This window comes from Ochotona princeps, chromosome 21, assembly GCF_030435755.1.
Source record: "Ochotona princeps isolate mOchPri1 chromosome 21, mOchPri1.hap1, whole genome shotgun sequence".
In the NCBI taxonomy this organism is placed as follows: Eukaryota; Metazoa; Chordata; class Mammalia; order Lagomorpha; family Ochotonidae; genus Ochotona; species Ochotona princeps.
Window position 1 is genome coordinate 40,811,636 of NC_080852.1, and position 18,512 is coordinate 40,830,147.

Genomic DNA, 18,512 nt, shown 5'->3' on the forward strand with positions numbered 1-18,512 from the left:
GCACAACTTTTTCAAGGGAATCAGGACTGTAAACAGACATTATTTCCCGGCCTCCAGGTCTCTCTAACGGGCACCCTGCCCGGCAGCCTAAGTCGATAGCAGCCTCTTAGGAAAGCCATTGTTACCCACAAGGGCAGATGCTGTGAGCAGCCAGGACCCCGTGCAGGGCCGGAGAGGGACGCACTGCAGACTGGGATTCAACTTCAGGTGTTCAGCATTGCAGGTTAGTTTCTCGAAACAACACAGACATGATTTTGCCTGTCCATTATAACCAGAATTCAGTAGGCAACACCGAGTTTTAAAGGCAAAACTTGAGTATTCACCTTAGACATGGGAAGCACAGTGCCAAATACCAAATGAAAATGTGGTGTACCCTTATTTGGGTTATTCTGGTGATAATTTTATGCCCTTTTGAAAAAACAATTTATTTGAAACCTAGAGACACAGAGGGAGGTGTTTCATTCACTGGTCATTGCCCAGGCAGCCCCGGCAGCTGGAGCTGGCCCAGGCTTAAGCCAGGAGCCAGAAACCTCCACTTGGGTCCCCCACATGGGTAGCAGGAACTCAAGCCCTGGAGCTGCCTCCCAGGCATACTGGTAGGAAAGCCAGGACTCAACAGGCACTGTGACATGGGACACGGACATCCCGAGAGGTCATTTGACCTGCTGCGCCACAACCACTGCCTGGGTGGGAATTTTAAATACTTCTTTATTGGCTAGGGGCCACTCTCCAAGAACATACTGTGTTCTGGCATTGTGGTAAAGATTTTATTATTAGGCCCAGTGCAGTAGCCTAGTGGCTAAAGTCCTCACCTTGCATGCACTGGCATTCCATATGGGCAATGATTCATGTCCTGGTGGCCGCACTTCCCATCCAGCTCCCTGCTTGTGGCCTGAGAAAGCAGTAGGGGATGGCCCAGGGCCTTGGGACCCTGCACCCCTGTGGGAGACCTGGAAGAGGCTCCTGGCTCCTGGCTTCGGGATGGCTCAGTTCCAGCTGTGGTGACCACTTGGGAAATGAACTAGTGGATGGAAGATCTTTCTTTCTGTAAATACGCCTTTCCAATAAAAATAAATAAAATCTTTTTAAAAAAGATTCCATTATTCTCAAGTGATAACAGCAAATTTGCTGAATATCTTCTCTGGCTGGGCCTGAATTCCCACAACGTCTCTCTCTGTTTTGGGGGACAAGCGACCAGACAGACCAACGGTCCACCTGCAACTCATTCATGTGACTCCTTGCATGAGATCTGACAAAGCCAGGCTCCTGAGCGGCCATGGCCACCTGCACAGCTGCCAAAGCCACCTGGTGTGGCCGAGGCGGTAGCCTGTCAGCACAGAGCACAGGCCAGGCGTTTCAGCACACTGTGGCTAAGTGTGCTAGCCATGTGCTCCCTGATCATGACAACAGCATGTGCACGTGGTGGACTCCACAATGCTCCAGGGACCTCGTCCTGCTTGCCCGCGACGCCACGTCCCCAAGCTGGGACCTCGTCCTGCTTGCTCATGATGCCAGGTCCCCGAGCTTGGACCTCGTCCTGCTTGCCCGTGATGCCATGTCCCCAAGCTGGGACATCGTCCTCCTTGCCCGCGACGCCATGTCCCTGAGCTGGGACATCGTCCTGCTTGCCTGAGATGCCACGTCCCCAAGCTGGGACCTCGTCCTGCTTGCCCACGACGCCATGTCCCCGAGCTGGGACCTCGTCCTGAGTATTTGCGACGCCACGTCCCCGAGCTTGGACCTTGTCCTGCTTGCCAACAATGCCACGTTCTGGAGCTGGGACCTCGTCCTGCTTGCCCACGATGCCACGTTCTGGAGCTGGGACTCTGCCCTCCAGCTGGGCAGGGATTCTGGCTTCCTGTGAGCTGCTGAGGCCTGTGCTCTCCACAGCTAACAGCAGCAGGAAGCTCCCCAGGCTGATCTGAGCAGCCTTCACAAGGACACCAGTGGGTCCACAGGTCAGTTCTGCCACCACAGCACCCAATAACCTCCCCCATTCGCTAATAGGGACAAAGGCTCTACGTAACCTTTCTTGTAAGGCAAACAGCACACCCACAGACGCCAGCACTGGCCAAAGCCCAAAGCCAGGCATTTCAACTCCCTGTTCATCTGCAACCTCAACTAAATGCATACAGTAAGGAAAAATGAGACGCTGGCCAGCACTCGCAGCTCCTCTCGCTCACATAAATGCCCCGTGGGAAGAAGACAATGTGGCCCACACGTGGACACGCAGCTTGGGCGGGGGATAGGAAGGACGCTGCACTGCGAGCTGACAAACACGGACACTGGTGCTGACCGCCATGACCCTCCCAGGTAGCCAGGGAAGTCACACCAGCTCCCCCACCTGCTGGGGCACAAACGACAGGCAGGATGAGGTAATGCCAGGGTCCTTGCCACGGCTGTGAAGACCTGAGAGCGGGCAGGCATAGCTACTGCACACACCCCGAAGGTGTAACGGGCTACGCTCTTCGTTAAGGGGCCATGAAGAGAAGTGGAACAGGACGAGCCCAGGAGCCTCCTGCAGACACCGCAGCATCCTCGGCACCTGACCCCACTGACCCCAGCTGACCCCCGCCAGCCCGCCAGCTTGCTCTGGGCAACTTCCGCCCCTGGAGAAGCCAGCTCATTTCTGCATCATGCATTTGTGGTCACCGCCCAGAGCATCTTCTAAACCCCAGGGAGGCAGGGTCCACCTGCTGCTGGGGAGAAACAGACTGCTGCACCCCCACCCAATAGAGTCCAGTGGAGGCGATGACCAAAGCAGCGTCCGCGGCCTGCAGCCAGCCTGGGTGCCAGGGCTCTCAGTCTCACAGCACCTCCTGCACTTGCCCCCAGTCTCCTCACTGTCACGAAGGGTGTGGACGCCCCAGCCATCCTGGAAGGAGGGGCTTCTGCACTCCACGTCTGTCTTGGCAGGCAGGGAGGGGAGCCAGAGCTACACAGCACAGCCTGTGTCCTCGCGCCCAGTGGGGTCTGGACAGAACTGAGGCAGGGGGAGCATTCCTTCCTCAGTCCCAAAGCCCCTGAACATTTGACCTGCCAGAAACCAGGGACTAGCAAACTCCTGGTGCTTCTTGTATGTGATGCAAAGCAAAGGGAAGCAGGTGTGTGACCACAGCTCCTAGTTGTGAGTGGGTATCAGGTTTGCACACCTGCCCGGAGACAGAGCAGAAACACCAAGCAGAGCCAAGTCCACCTTCTGTCTGCAGAGGCCAACACATTCTTTGGGCTATGAGGCCCCTGGGCAGCTTCTGACCCCATGGCAGGGAGCAGGGCCCTCCAGCCAGAGTCTCAGTGTGTGCCAAGAGTACTGAGAACTTATTTAAGAAAAATGACCACGGTGTCAGATCGACGGACACTAATGACTTGTCTGAGTGCGCACTATCCCAGACCTTCCCGTCTTTGACTCCTCTCAGCACAGCAGGCCTGCCAAGGCCTGCAGAGGCATGGAGGGAACCCAGGGCCGGTTTCCAGGGCTTCTCACTCCCACTGTTGGTGCTGCCGACCCTCCATCACCAGCCCCTGCTGAGCTGCAGCGGCCTGTTTCTTGTGCAGGCAGCACGTCTCACCGTGCACACACATCACCAGCGTGGAGGGGTGTCCAGCGCCCGGCGGCTAGGGCGGGCGGTGAGGAAGGCGGCCTCCAAGGAGCCTCAGTGGTTTTCTTGTTTTCTCCTGCTAAGTTGCTCTGACGTGCTCTGGTTAGAAAGCAATACTCCCTCTGCCCTCCACACTTGCCATGACCCGGTGCCGCACGCTCTTGGCAAGGAAGCCGTGGCCTTCGTGACGAGGACCTCTTCCTAGTCAGGACACACAGCACCAGGTATTCTTCCAAGGCCGCGCTGTCACTGCATCCACTGGCCAGCAACAGTGACACCAGCGAGGTCCCATGGACGCCTGGGACCTAGACTGCCATCTGCGATTCTCGGAAAGGACTCCCAGGAAGGACAGTGAGATGGTCTCTGCCCGACGGGGGAGGTGCTGGGAATGAATGCAGCTCCTCACTGCCAGCCCTGAGGTCAGCCCTGGCCCAGCGCGGGCAGAGCACAGCCCGAGGGCCGTGGGAACCGCAGGCAGTTCCCGGGCACCTGCGAGCACTGTGGAGCCAACACAAGGGGAAACGGCAGGTACAGCTGCAGGAGGCTCCGTGCCAACCCAGGATCCAGGCACTAAGGCACCTGGGCATTCACTTCTCAAAGGGCATCAAGTGTGCATGGTCTTGTGGCCACCTCTCTGCCCCCACACTGCGGCTAGCAGCCTGGAAGCGGCGGCACTCTACGTAGGCCTTCACGAAGCTTGTGGAAATGCATGCTATTGTCCAATTCCACTTTCCATGAACTTTTAGGGAACCTTGAGTCCCTGCATGTTCAAGGACACAGTGGGAGGCTGAATCAACAGCTCCAGGAAAGTGCCTTGGTTAGACGTGCCTGCGCTAGGGGATTCACCCCCAACTCCCACCCACTCCCCGACTGGACAGCGAATGGTGCGGCACCTTGTCCCCGTAGCCTCGGTCCTTGGTCATCATCTCCCGGAGGGTCTGCAGGACCTTGATACACAGCTTCTCCTCGTTCTCCTCCAGCAGCTGCTTCGTGTGCTTGATCAACCTGGCCGGGAAGAGCAGCACGCCTGAGAGTCCCGGAGGGGAGCACACCCAGAGAGCACTGTGCATCCCCGCACAGGCTCGCCTTGCACAGCCCAGGCTACCGTGGCTCAGCAGTGACACCTGCTGCTGAGCAGGAGTCAGGCATGCACGGGGCCAGGATGAAGGGGTCAGACAGGGCTCTGCCCTCACAGCTCAGGGGGGGTAACCCACTGTGGACTGTTGCTAAAACAGCTGAGACATCCAGAGCCCAAGGAGCTTCAGGAGGCGGTGGCTGGCACACTGTCCCAATGCAGGATTCAGGAGGCGGGGGCTGGCACACTGTCCCCTATGCAGGATTCAGGATGGCCATCCGATACTGAAGCAGAGCCCACTCTCAGGCCAAACCACCACGGGGTATAAAAGAAATGGAGATTCCTGGTCATGAAACCAGCTATTCCTATCCCAAGGCAAAAGCCAGGCAAGGACCAAATAGTTGGCAACAGATGGTCACCGTGGGCCCAGAGGCTCAGGCTGCAGGCGTAGGCCTTGTGCTGGGCACCGTGGGGTCACCGCGGGCCCAGAGGGTCAGGCTGCAGGCGCAGGCCTTGTGCTGGGCACCGTGGGGTCACAGTGGGCCCGAAGGCTCAGGCTGCAGGCCCAGGCCTTGTGCTGGGCATCATGGGGTCACAGTGGGCCCTGATGTTAACGCTGCAGGCCGAGGCCTTGTGCTGCTGCACCATGGGGTCAGAGTGGGTCAGGCCTTGTGGTGGGTATGTGGAGTCACAGTGGGCCCAGGCTTTGTGCTGGGTACTATAAGGTCACAGTGCTCCCAGAGGCTCAGGCTGCAAGCCCAGGCTTTGTGCTGGGTACCACAGCAGACAGAGTGTGCTCCAACACAGGGATGGAGCAGGACAGGACTGGCATGTCATGTGGCTGAAACGCAAAATCCTCCTCTGAAACACTGTGTGGGATGTGGGAGCCACCCGCCCTGGGAAGGCACGAGCAGAACTCCAGCACACAACCTTGCGGTCAGCAAAATCAAGAGCCAGGCAGCAGGGGCCCGCCCGGGCACCGGGGCTCTTGGGGGAACTGCCCACTGTTGGGCCGGGGGCTGCTTACTTGCAAATGAAGCCGCCGCTCTCACACTTCCTCCTGGCATCGGTGTTCTCTGGGAAGAGCAGCTCGGGTCTGTGCAGGACATCCACAAGCACAGACAGCTCAGCCTGCACCAGGGGCCGCAGCCGGTCTTCCAGTGCCGAGACAATGTCCTGCCACACAAACAGCCCACGCTGGACACTGGCTTCCGCTCCGAGTGTGTGCGCAGGCAGGCCGGGAGGGAGAGAGGCAGGCCCCGTGGCATCGGCCGGCACTGCCACCCAGCATCTCCCAAGAGTGAGCTAAGCCGCCCCCCACCTCCCTGCTTGGGACTTGGATGTCACATGAGGAGGGCACTCTGTGCTGTAAGATGTGATCCTCAAATATATTTCCCAACAGAGAATGGTGTGCAGGGCAAGCGTAACGACAGTCCAACCACACCAAGGACTCCAGGACCCTATTTCTGTCGCCAACGTCAGTGCCCACAGGGGCTACGCCAAATAGCGGTGCAGTATCAGCACCGGCTTTCTTGGGACTGCAGGGAGCTGTGACTGGCCTCTTGCCAGTGCTGCCTGTCGGTGTTTGCTAATCACATCTAACGAGCATGAATTATCCACGTAATGAAGTCATTAACATGTGTACATGTGAGAAAACATGCTGGGGCATCATGCTCAACACAGGTACCCCAACATCAAGACAGTCTTCAAACGTGACACAGACAGGACAGGGCAGGTTGGCAAAACCAGTACAGCCAGCACCAGGTAAAGGCCAATGGTAGGCGAGTCTCCCAGCCAGGCCAGGGCACGCCAGCACACTGCACAGTCCGTGGTTGGCACAGCACTGAAGGTTCTCAGGGCCTCCCTGCCTCCGCTCTGGAAGCCCCAGCTAACTGCCTCCTATTTGGCGGTCACCGGGTGAAGGCCCAGCAGAGCCCTCCCGGTGCACAGCCTCCGGGCAGGGCCGAGTGCTCCTCAGAGGCCACGTTTGTAATGGGTTCACACCAAATGGTCCAATGTGCACAGACAGCAAAATGATGAGCAGGAAAACACCTGCTGGGGCGGGGGCCAGTCCAGGTGCCACGCAAGCAGGCTGTACAGCTGCTGCTGCAGCAGGCATGCCGTGGCCACAGGGTCTCACACTCGGCTACGTGTTCTATCTAACACAGCAACACAGCTAACAAAAGCACGCGGCACATGTTTGACTGCAGATAATTTACCCAGCTGGGGCAGGCAAGCAAACACCGTGTGCATGTCTGTGGCCAGGTTGTCTGTGCTTGGAAAGCAGAGGGGACACGAAGCTGCCTGCTGCCCACCGAGTACCCTTTGCTCAGGGCTGGGTGGCCCTGCCCCCAGCGACCTCAGCAGGCCATGATCACCCCTGCCCTTCTCTGCTTCCTCCTTCAGCAGTGCCTTCCTCAACCGTCGGCTCCCTCCCCGGCATGACCAGGGTCGTCAGCCCAGTCCTCCTGCACATCCTGAGTCCTCTGAGCTTATCTGTGATGGCAGCTGTCACTGACCCCAGACGTCCAGCCACGGCTACAAGGCTCACTTCTGGTCACGCCTGGTGCAGCAAGCACACCTGTCATTAGGTGAGCGACAGCCTCACAGACAGGCACTGCGGCTCACCGCGCCAGTCAAGGCAGTGACACCAGCAACCACAGCCAAGACTGGAATACCCCTCTGGTCAAACTCCACCCACAGGCCGGTGCTGTCCTACGGACCTGTGCGCCATGGCTGGCCACTGGCATCTCCACCGTTCCAGGTGGTTGGCAGCACTTGCCCTGGAGTGGGGCTGTTGGTGGCCTGCCCGAGAGCACAGGAGTGAGACCGGGGATTCCTGCAGCTGGGTCACCACGGCCACAAGGCTTTCCACGGGCTCTCCAGCAGAAGGGCACACCCTGGGAGGAGGCCAGGGCTCCTGAGGGGCTTAGCTGGGCTCCAGCTGGGCACTGCTGCCCACCAATGTCCGTGCTCAGCAGGTGAGCAGGCAGTTAGGCCACCACAGCCACCACCCGAAGGCAGCTTCATCCCAAACCTGGCCAACCTCCAGCTGCCGGAGCCCAGGCAACATCGAGGGTGTGCGTCATAGGACACACCCATGGGACACAGGAGCAGACCTCGCTGCCCAGTCTCACGGGTGAGCGTATGGGCACAAAGGAGCCACACCTATGTGACATCCAAGCAACAGGGTCGGGAAACGAACACAGGACGTAGCCGGTGGCCATGTACAAAGCAGCCTGGTGCAGGTGTCCTGGGAGGCACCAACAGGAAAACGGGAGTCCAGCCCTGACTGGTAATGCTCTGTGTCTGCTGACTTCGCAGGCCAATCATCCCAGAAGGACGGAGAAAACCCCAACCTTCGCGGTGCTCTTACAAGCAGCTCCTCCTGATGCTCAAACGACCCTCCCTTACCAGAGCAGACTCTTCCACCTCCCCCTGGAGACCTGCTCATCCAGGAGCCGACTCTGGAGGCCAAGACCCAGCCAGCACATGCCAAGTGGCTGTGTTGAGACACCGGACAGGGCACCCACCAGCCCAGGCCGAGCAGCTGTGTCGGTGGACGGAGGACGCTGAGCTGCGTGGGGGACGCAGTGCGGGCCAGGGAAGCACCAAGCCTTGGCACTGGCATTACCTGCAACCTCTCAATGATATTCCGGTAATCCCTGGATGCCGCCAGCACCGAGTCCCTGCGTGCAGCGTTGCGGGCCGACAGACGCCAGTTCATGGCTGTTTTCTGCACGATGTTGTGTGACTTCAGGAAGAGGTTGTTGACCTGGCTGTCCAGGTCCACGGGAATGGCGATGGCCCGGCTCTTGGCTGCACGGGATAAAGACAACTCAGGAACCCCAAGGTCTGTAGGAGACACCCTAGATGGGGGGCCCACAAGAGGACTCTCCTCACTGCCATGGGCCAGGCTGACCCCTGTGGGAGGAGCTCATCTGAGCCTCCACCACTCAGAGGTCGGGACAGCAGCCTGGTTGTCAGGGGCGGGCAAGTCAGGACTCCAGTTCAAAGCGCTTCTTCGGCAAAGAGCTTCTCAAGGGTGTGGGTGTGCACCCATACTTCAGGCATGACTGAGCGAGGGACATGCGGCTAGTGGTTTCCACAGTGGAGCACCTGGGCACGACTCCAGGTTCCAAGGCCTGCTTCCAGATTCCTCCTCTCGGACCCAGAGCTCGTGTAGTGAGTCCCTGCCCACTCACAGTGGGAGACAACGGAATGAATTCCTGGCTTTTCTGGGTTTGAACCCAGCCCAGCTCTTTCCCCAGAGCTCTTTGGCGCTCACTGGCTCTTCCGTGAAAGGGGAAGTAGGTGCCGGCTTCCATGGGAAGAGCCGAAGCAGGGGTCCCTACGTGACAGTGACTCACTTCCAGCATGCGAGAGCCACGCCGTGCAGACAGCTTACCCACGTCAGACAGCACTCGGATACAGCTCTCCACAGACGCCTTCTGGCTTGGCATCAGCCAGTTGCAGTGGTAAACCCTGAACACGCCCTGCAGCAGCTGCACAAAGACGGGCTGACGGGTCTGTAAGAGAGAGGCTGTGTGAGCAAAGAGCAGCTCTTGGCAGACACCAGGGTTCTGCCTTGGACCCTGGTCTGGAGGGCCTGGAGCAGGTGGCCCGAGGGGGTGCCCTCCGGAGCAGGATTCAGATCCAGTGAATCACTTTGGGCCTGGCAGTGTCCTGCAGCAGGTGAAGCCATTGTCTACAAGGTTGGCATTCCACATGAACGCCAGTTCAAATCTTGCCTGCTCCACTTCTGATCCAGCTCCCTGCTAGTGAGCCTGCAGGAGCATCAGAGAAGAGTCCAGCACACGTGTGGGCACGACACCTGTCCCCAGCATGGGAGACGTGGGTGGAGCTCTCAGCTCTGACCCCAATTACCTGGGGAATGAACCACTAGGTTCATTCTGTCTTCCAAAGAAATCAATCAAACAACCCAAACCCCAAAAAAGTCGCTTAGCCGAAGGAGGAACCCAGGAGTACGTCAGGGGCCAGACATCGGGTGCTCCCAGAGCTCTGGAAGACACAGGGAGCGTGGGCATGGGAGTGGCAGGCTGGTGCTCTCGTCCTGCCACTGGCCAGGTCCATCACTCCGGAAACCACTTCCTAAGGGCAGCTTTGCTTCGCAGTGAGACACACGGACTGAGTGCACAGCGCCCCAGCTCTCTCCAGACACTCCACCTGAGCACACCACACTGCTGATCAGAACAATCCAACTGCAGTCCTGCTCACCTCTTTGTGACTGGCCACACCACTGACCACCTAAAGACCAGATGGCCCAGGAGTACGCGCTCACTCACCAGAGGAGCCCTCCAAAAAGCGGTACACCAACACACACGCCAAGTATGGAAACTCAGGTGGCCACTCGATTTCACAATGATTTTCTGGAATGCATCACAAACTTTAATGTTGATGCCAAAGGGAGTCAGACCTTCGAGTCACAGGCAACTACATGAAGGGAGCTACAGCCCTGGTCTACGGCTCGGGTGAATAAAGGACAAGGCCACCAGGAAACAAGAGGACAGGCTAACAGCATGGCCCAGCCACCAGCACCTTGTACCACACACAGTGCTAGCTTCAGTCCCGGCTGCTGCTCGGCTTCCGCACCGGCTCCGTCACTGCACCTACGAAGGCAGCAGAAGACGGGCAAACTCTCGGGCCACCCCATCCACCCAGGAGGAGTCGGAGTCCAGCCTGTGCGCTGGCCTTGTCCTGGCTGCTGTGGCCACTTGGGGGAAGAATCAGCAGGTGCAAAATATTTCTTTCTGTCACTCTGTTTTTCAAATAAATATAACAAATCTCAAAAAAAAAAAAAAAAAAAACAAGCAGGTGCTAAGGGCTGAAAAAACTCTCAAGATTTCTCAAAGAACAAAAATCAGCGGGAAGTGCTGACCAAGGGAGGAGGGAAAAAAGTCCGGAACCTGACGAGGGAGCCTTCAGACCTTGCCTGCAGACATGCGCACAGGAGTCCTGCTTATAGAGCGTGTTACAGTGCCCAGGCACTTGAGAAAACTCACAGCAAGAGCAAAGAAATGACAGACATGGGAAGCCCTTTAAATCCTTACACAGCACTTTCACAAAAATGCACTCCTACCGTCCGAGGGCCCTCGTATGCGTGAGCATCAGAAATCTCATACACCCCAAACCACGTGACTTTGAATTTCACTTCCCATGAACTTCCTCAGACACCCGTGCATGCCACCCATGTGGTCATTGGGTGACATGAGGAAGTGTGGAGGCCTGAGGCGAGGGTGCACATTAGAGTCGGCCGCAGCTCTGCACCCAGCACCCACGCTCTTCCCACGAGGGCATGAGGGACGAGGCACCTGGGCACTGGTCCTTTCCTCAGACGCCCTTCCGCGCTGCACCTGCTGGCCCCCTGAAACCACAACTACTCAGATCAGACAGGTGCACCAGGACCTGCTCAAGGGGCGGGGACACCTCAAGTTCAGTGTGTCCTGGGCTGGCGCCAAGGGCCTGAGGGCCCACAGTGAGGAGCCATTTACCCGAGCACTCGCTGGCAGCCAGGCGCAGGAGATCCCTCAGAAACCCCTACAGTGGCCTTGTGAGGTCACCCAGTCCTGCCAAGTGTGAGTACTGGAGTGGGGACAGGAAACCCACAGTCCAGTTAGTGACTAAGCAGTGAGCTCCAACAATGTTAAGTCCTCCAAGCTTGCGCTTAGAGCTGCCACGTACCTGGCGTACACAGCTCACCGCTGCTGCCTGCCCCCTGTCCAAATGCACCGGGCAGCATGGTGGCTGGCCTCTTGAGCGGAAGGACAGGCCCACACTTTCCCCTCTCTTAGTTCCCAGCAGCCCACATGCTCCCACATCTCATCCCGTCTCGGGGACAGCCCTGCACCCTGTCCGCTCTCTCCCACACCCCCTCCAGCACCTGTGCTCACTGCAGCTCCCCAGCACCACCACGCTGTATGCCTGGCTAGGACTTCCACTGGACAAACCTGTCTCCACTCCCTCGACCAACCAGCACCGCAGCTGGCCACAGAGCCAGGGACGTGGGACATCCACGCGGAGGGCAGGGCCTGGCTCCCACAGCGCTCAGTCCGGCGCCACTCAACACCGCAGGCCACCAGCATGCAGCACCCACTGTAGGCCACACGCAACCCTGCACCTTGCACAGCCAGTCAGACACAACAGCCTGCGAGGTGAGACGTGTCAGCCAGGCAGCTCTGAATGACCTGGCTATGTTCACAGACCTGGAAGGGATGGGTCCTGAACTCAAGCCCAACTCTGTCCTGTTCCAAAGCCTCCTTCCTGGAGTCATTCCGTATTTCCAGCTGCCTCTTTGGCGTCTGCCTAACCCAAGTTCACGTTCCTCCCTCACAAGCACCAGCAGCTGGTGGTCCGGCGAGGGGGCTAAGGGCAGCCTTCCAACTGGAGGACAGGCCCCAGGACACTGCAGGCAGCCTCTGCCCCTGGCCCTTCGAACACCCAGCCACTTGTTCAACAAACTACACACCGTGCTCTCAACATGCTGCGTGACGGAAGCCTGGCGAGGGGATCGTGGCCTTTAGGGCGAAGGTGCACCTGACAATTCACAAGGCAGCAGGGAACAGCAGGTGACCGGGATGTGAGACATGGTCCGCGGTTTTCCAGGCATTGCCACGGATTGCCTGTGGTTCCTGGTGACCCACGGGAGGATGGGGACTGCCATGGGAACTGTCGCTTCATGCTATCAGAGCAGATGCTACCTAGCTATGCAGAAGCAGCTGCCCAGGGACTGTGGGCAGGAGAGCGCTGGCTGAGGAGCGCGCTGCTCACCCGCAGGCCCTACCGAGCTCCGGGCTGCTGTTGCCACTCGGCGAGAGGGACAGCCCAGGGGCCACTGGTAACCCTGGGGCTCCACACCTCTGCCAGGTGCTCCCTGCGCCTCCCATGAGCGCCACAGCACCATGTCCACAGGACATGCGGTCTCACACGAGCACCCCCCACCCTGTCAGTGTCCTGCCCACACGTCCACCCCCACCCGCGAGCGCCCTGCCCACACGAGCACCCGCACCTGCAGGGTGGTGCTCTGGTCGGAGAAGGGGGAGCTGAAGAAGGTTGTGACAATACTCATGACGATCTCAGTGACGTACTTCTCCAGGATGGAGTCTGCGTGCTTCCTGTCACTCGTGTTGTTACAGGCCTGCAAGACAAACACACGCTGGAGACATCGCAGCTAAAGGCCCGCAGGAACACCAAGAAACTCCCGACCCCAGGGCTGGCGCTGAGCTGCTGCCTGCAATGCTGGCACGCCCTTCGGTGATGGTTCAATCCACCTCCCTGCTAATGTCCTGGGAAAGCAGCAGAAAATGGACCAACTGCCTGGGACCCTGTCACTCTTGGGGGAGACCCACAGGAAGCTCCTGGCTCCTGGCTTCTGCACAGCCCAACACTGGCCACTGAGGCCATGTGGGGAGTGAACCAGCAGATGGAAGATCTGTTTGTCTCCGATCTTTCTCTGTATCTCCAACTTCCAAAATACATGACTTTTTTTTTTAAAAAAAATCCTTCCTCCTCATCACCCTTGCCAATCAGAAGGCAAAGCTGTGGCCCTCTCTTCTCTTCTGTCAAGAGGGTAACAAAAAGGGCTGGCACGATGGTGTAGCAGGTTAAGCTGATACCTTCAATGCTGGCATCCCCTGTGAGTGCTGGTTCAAGTCCCTGCCACTCCACTTCTGCTACAGTTCACTGCTAAGGAGCTTGCGAAAGCAGAAGAAGGCAGCCCAAGCATGTGGGAGACCCAGATGAATTTTCTGTCTCCTGGCTGGGCCTGGCCCAGGCTGGCAGCTGCGGCCACTCGGGGAGTGAAGGGCTGGGTAAAAGATCTCTGCAATCCTACTTTTGTATAAATAAAACATTTAAAACAAACAAAAACCAAAGAACTACAAGGCCATAATTTGGAAAACCAACCAACCCTGAACTGGCACGGATGTCACGGTGCAGAACCATGGACCATTCACATGGGCATCTGACTGCCAAGGCCACCCCAGTAGCTTCCTGCCTGTGTCGGGCTGTGTCCAGCCCTGGAGAGCAGTGAGAGGCAGAGCCGCTACAGGTGTCTAGAATGTTCCCGCAGAAGCAAGCTGCCCTGGGCAGAGCACGGGCTGTGACAGGCTGTGGGCCCTGGAGGCTCGGCCCACGGCGCTTTTCCCGCACTGCCAAGGCCAAAGCAACGTGTCACGCTCAGTCGCCGATGCACCAGCTGTGGTCTGAAAATGTACGCCAGCTCTCACTGCACCCCACTCGACTTTGCTCTTGAGGGTAAGATTAGCCAGTCCTAAGAGTGGACAAGCCATCTTCACAAGTCAAGTTTCATAACCAAAGGTATCAGCTCCATAAGCCTGGATCCAAATTCCTCCTACTGAAAACTTCAGGAAAAGCAATACGACCTCAGGGCCAGAGGGTGGCGCTGTCGGCATGTGGCGCTCCATGGCAGCAGCTCCTTACCCATGTGTGTGCAGGGCTCAGCCAGGCACTGAAGGGATGCTTCCTGGACAAGGCTTCAGGGACACGGACGTGCTCCTGTGTCCACACACCGTCATGTCCGCCTGTGTGCCACCAGGGAGGGCTGAGAGCGGTGAGGGACATACAGGACCCATACCTGGACACTCGTTCCTACCCAGAAAATAGCATCTGGATTTCAAGGAACAAGGCAGGGTGGGAGCCCCAGACGCAGCTCCAGGCTCCCGGCTCCGGCCTGGCCAAGCCCCAGCTGTTGTGGCCATTTGGGGAGCGAAGCCGAACAAGGAAGACCGTTCTTCCTGTCTGTAATTCTGACTTTGAAACAAATCTTTCAACAAGAAAACAAAACAAAGCACACCTCCCGTGACAGGCCCAAAGACCCCTTCTAAAAATGATACAAGACTACAGGGGTGGCATGACAGCTCAACTGGCTCATCCTCCACCTGGCAGCGCTGGCATCCCATACGGGCACCAGTTCATGTCTCAGCAGCTCCACTTCCCACCCAGCTCCCCACTTGTGACCTGTGAAAGCAGTAAAGGATGGCCCAAAGCCTGGGGATGCTGAACCTGCCTGGGAGACCAGGAAGAGCCTCCTGGCTCCTGGCTCTGGCTCCTGGCTTTGGATCGGCTCAGCTCCAGTCACTGCAGCCATTTGGAGAGTGAACCGATAGATGGAAAATTATCTCTCTTCTATTTTCAAATAAAACCAAATTTTTAATTAAAAAAAAAACACCTAGAAGACATTATTGAGATTAAAAACTGTGTGCCTGACTGTGAAATGAATGCCAGGGCACTGGGCTTTCCCTGTCTCAGGACAGTGAGCACACAAGGCTCCTTGCCACAGTCACCCAGCAAACACCGCACGCTGGCAACTGCAACCTTCCTCCTGAACACCACTGCTGAGCCTGGGTGCAGCTCACAACCACTCCGCCAGGAGTCGCGCTCGCTCCGTAACCCACAAACTGACGCAGGGCACCCTACGACACAGCAGGCTCCTGGCCGGGGGTGAACGCCCAGCTCCGGGCGTACTGCGTGGAAGCCCAGTGGGCTCCGGATGAGGGACGCAGACAACGGGCAGAGGCACTTGGCAGAGTCCTCCCTGCCAACCCACAGGCAGGAAGTGCTGGGACCCAGCAGGGTCCCTGGCACAGGCGTGGCCAAGGAGAAAAGCCATTAGCAAGTACACTGGCACCATCCCAGCTGCCACACGGCAGGAGGAAAGCTGGAACAACCTATCTTCCCTGAAGGTGGCTGCAAGGCAAAGTCAGGAAGCAAGGCACGTGTGCACGGAGAGAGAGCTGCGGGGACCTCAGGGGTGCAGCACACCCGTCTCCCTCAGGGCCGCAAGGCTGCCCCACTCCACACACGCACACTCCCAGTCACGCACTTACACACACACACTCCCAGACACTGACACACACGCACACGCACTGACCCCAGAGCCCTCACCCTGCAGATGTCCACCAGGAAGTTCTCAAAGAGCTTCCACATGTGGTTGCTCGTGTAGATCTCCTTCATCTCGACCTCGGTGTCCACGTAGCAGTGGTTCAGGAAGTTGATGTACGCAATTTTCACCTGCGGGGCAGAGACAAGTCCACGAACACTCAGACGGCACAGTGCAGGGCCAACAAGCTGTCATCGTCCCAGCCCCACCGCAGCAGCTTGCACTCAGGGACGTGCCGATCTCCAATACGCACACCTGCAAAGCTACAAACAAAAAGCTGTTGCAAGAGTATTTTCACAACCTCAAGGCAAAGAATGACAATCACAGTAATAGAAAAGTTTGCATTAAAACAAGAAGTATCTTTCCTTCAAAGCACCGTGAAGAATTGGACAGTGTAAGTTCAAAGACACAGGGGCCATGCCCACCACGGGTGGCCTGTTAGGTGTGACAGGTGTCCATGAGGCCCCACAAAGCACTCGTGAACCCAGCACTTCCACTGCACTCCTCCTGGCAGCCAAGAGCTTGAAATCAAAAGGTGCCTGGCCAACAGAGTGCCAAGTCACCCTCCAGATGGAAGTGGGACGCCATGTGCCCGTCAGGACGGATGGGTGGACCTTGGCCACAGAAAGCTGCTGAGGGTGACTCGGCCAGAGAAGGAAGAGCGAGACCTGGCAGAACCAAGCCCCAGGGTGCAAGGGTGCAAGGCGGCTCCTGCTGCCACAGCAGGGAGCTCTGTGGGAAAGGGGAGGTCAGGCCGGGGGCCTGGCAAGGCCGAGCCGTGCTCTTGACGGGAGCTGGTCAGGCCGGGGGCCTGGCAAGGCTGAGCCGTGCTGTCGACGGGTGCTGGTCAGGCCGGGGGCCTGGCAAGGCTGAGCCGTGCTGTCGACGGGTGCTGGTCAGGCCGGGGGCCTGGCAAGGCCGAGCCGTGCTCTTGACGGGAGCTGGTCAGGCCGGGGGCCTGGCAAGGCTGAGCCATGCTCTCGATGGGAGCTGGTCACCAAGTGTTCCCTTTGCAGTCTTCCTGGCGATGTCTAATTTGTACCTTTGCTGCCTCCTGCTGTGCTCCAAAAAAGTAAGGGCCATGGGCAGGCAGACACTGGCTCGGTCGCTTTCCCAAGCCCTTCAGCAACACACGCTCTAGCTTCCTGACCCACGGGAACAGGAAAGCAAATCTAACCTGTGCTGGACCACCCTGTCTGCCGATCTCAGAAGTTGGGCAATCTAAGAGTCGGTCAGCAAGCCACATACACAGGCAGGAGTGTGAGAAGCATGCGGTCTTCCTGCCATCAGCTACTGATTACCATCTGTGACGGCGTTACACTAGAAACGCGACACTCACAGACCGGAATGCGATACGACAACGGAGGGACTGGCATGACAGTAGCAACCAAGCAGTGTGCTCAGGGTGCCAACTTGGGAAAAACCAGGATGGGGAGATAGGGCAGAGAGACTGTTTATATGCAACCCCCCCCAAGACTATCTCTGGACCTAAGCTGTTTTCCATAGGGAGGGTAGAGGAAACGGGTTGGGCATGTTTCTGTGTTCATCATCTGTGATGCCTGAACGTCTCAAAGAAGCCTAACGTGGCGACAATCCATATATCTGACACATAATATGCACAGTCAATATTAATTTAAACTACAAAGAACTACTATGCATTTTTAAATACACAAGGAGAAAAGACGTCGGTAATCAGCGCATATGAACAGGGAATAAAAGCCGGACTGCTTAGCTCTGAACCTGCCACTGACTGGGACAGCCACAGGCCACGTTAGAGTCCCCAGTCCCTGGCCAGCTGTTCTGGGCTTCTGATCCAGCTTCCTACTGACAAGCCCGGGAGGCAGCAGAGGGCGGCACAAGTCCTCAAGTCCCTACTGTGCAGCCTGGCCCGGCTCTGTTGCGGGAGTGAAAGCTGGTCTCCCTGCCTTCCCACAAACAACTAAAAACAGCGCCACCGCGTTCCTCGGGGGTGGCAGCGCAGGTTATTCCATTTTCTCCTGATGGCTCACAGTCGCTGCGTTCTTTCTTACGGTGACCGATCCGTGCCGTGGCCAGGAGCTGCTGCCTGGTCTTCTGTGCACCTTCCCCATCTCTCACTCTCCCTGTCTGAGCTCCCATCATCTCCCGTCCTCTGCCACCCTGTCTGAGGTCCCATCATCTCCCGTCCTCTGCCGGTAAGCCTCAGTCAGCCCCGCAGGCGAAGCTTCCCAGTCGCTCACAGAGACAGAGGAAAGCCAACCCCGCAGGCTCCTCCCACATACGTCCCACACTGGAAAACACACCTTTGCTGCCAGCTGAGACCCCAATCAGCTGCAGCTCTCGACACCATGGGGCGCTCGGGTCCAGTCCAGGCTGGGTGCCGACACGGGCGCACTTACCTCGGGGATGCAGTCCTCATGGGTGACCACACGCACGATGTCGTCCAGCGGCAGCAGGGAGTTGCACTTGATCTCCGTGTAGACGTTCTTGCCCTCGGTGCACACGGCCAGGAGCTCCACCAGGTGGATGTGGTACATGAGCGGGCTGTTCTCATCCATACGGTCCCGCTCCGACCGCATCATCTGGATCAGTGTCTGGAAAGAGGCTCGGTCGTTGTAGAACACCAGGACGTCTTCTCCAGAGTTGACCAGCTGCGTGACGGACAGAGCTGGTCACACCATGGCCTTGTGGGGCCGGGGTGGCCTGCGGCACGCTCTGGGAACAGACCTCCTAAGACCTGCCTCCCCCACAAAGAGACACACCCTGGGATCTCACGGCTGTGCAGCTCTGACCCACTGCAGATACTCCACAGCACAAGGCCACCCACAGCTACAGAGCATCAACACCCAGGGGCGAAGCCCGCACGCCCACATTCACGCAGCAACACCACTGCGTCCACTGCAACCAGGAAGCCGGCTCTGATCTACCGAACACTCCACCT

General features: G+C 58.0%; 1 protein-coding gene across 2 annotated transcripts in view; it reads right to left on the bottom strand.

Moving 5' to 3' along the window:
- Positions 1-18,512, bottom strand: part of ITPR1 (inositol 1,4,5-trisphosphate receptor type 1) — a 219,310-nt gene that overhangs the window by 79,946 nt on the left and 120,852 nt on the right. For both annotated transcript variants that reach the window (XM_058679216.1, XM_058679215.1), the window contains 7 exons: positions 17,971-18,222; positions 15,598-15,723; positions 12,701-12,829; positions 9,083-9,203; positions 8,309-8,493; positions 5,702-5,850; positions 4,493-4,604 (listed from right to left, as the gene is read on the bottom strand). In XM_058679216.1, coding sequence (XP_058535199.1) covers positions 4,493-4,604; positions 5,702-5,850; positions 8,309-8,493; positions 9,083-9,203; positions 12,701-12,829; positions 15,598-15,723; positions 17,971-18,222 — 1,074 coding nt within the window. The remainder of the gene's footprint in view (positions 1-4,492; positions 4,605-5,701; positions 5,851-8,308; positions 8,494-9,082; positions 9,204-12,700; positions 12,830-15,597; positions 15,724-17,970; positions 18,223-18,512) is intronic.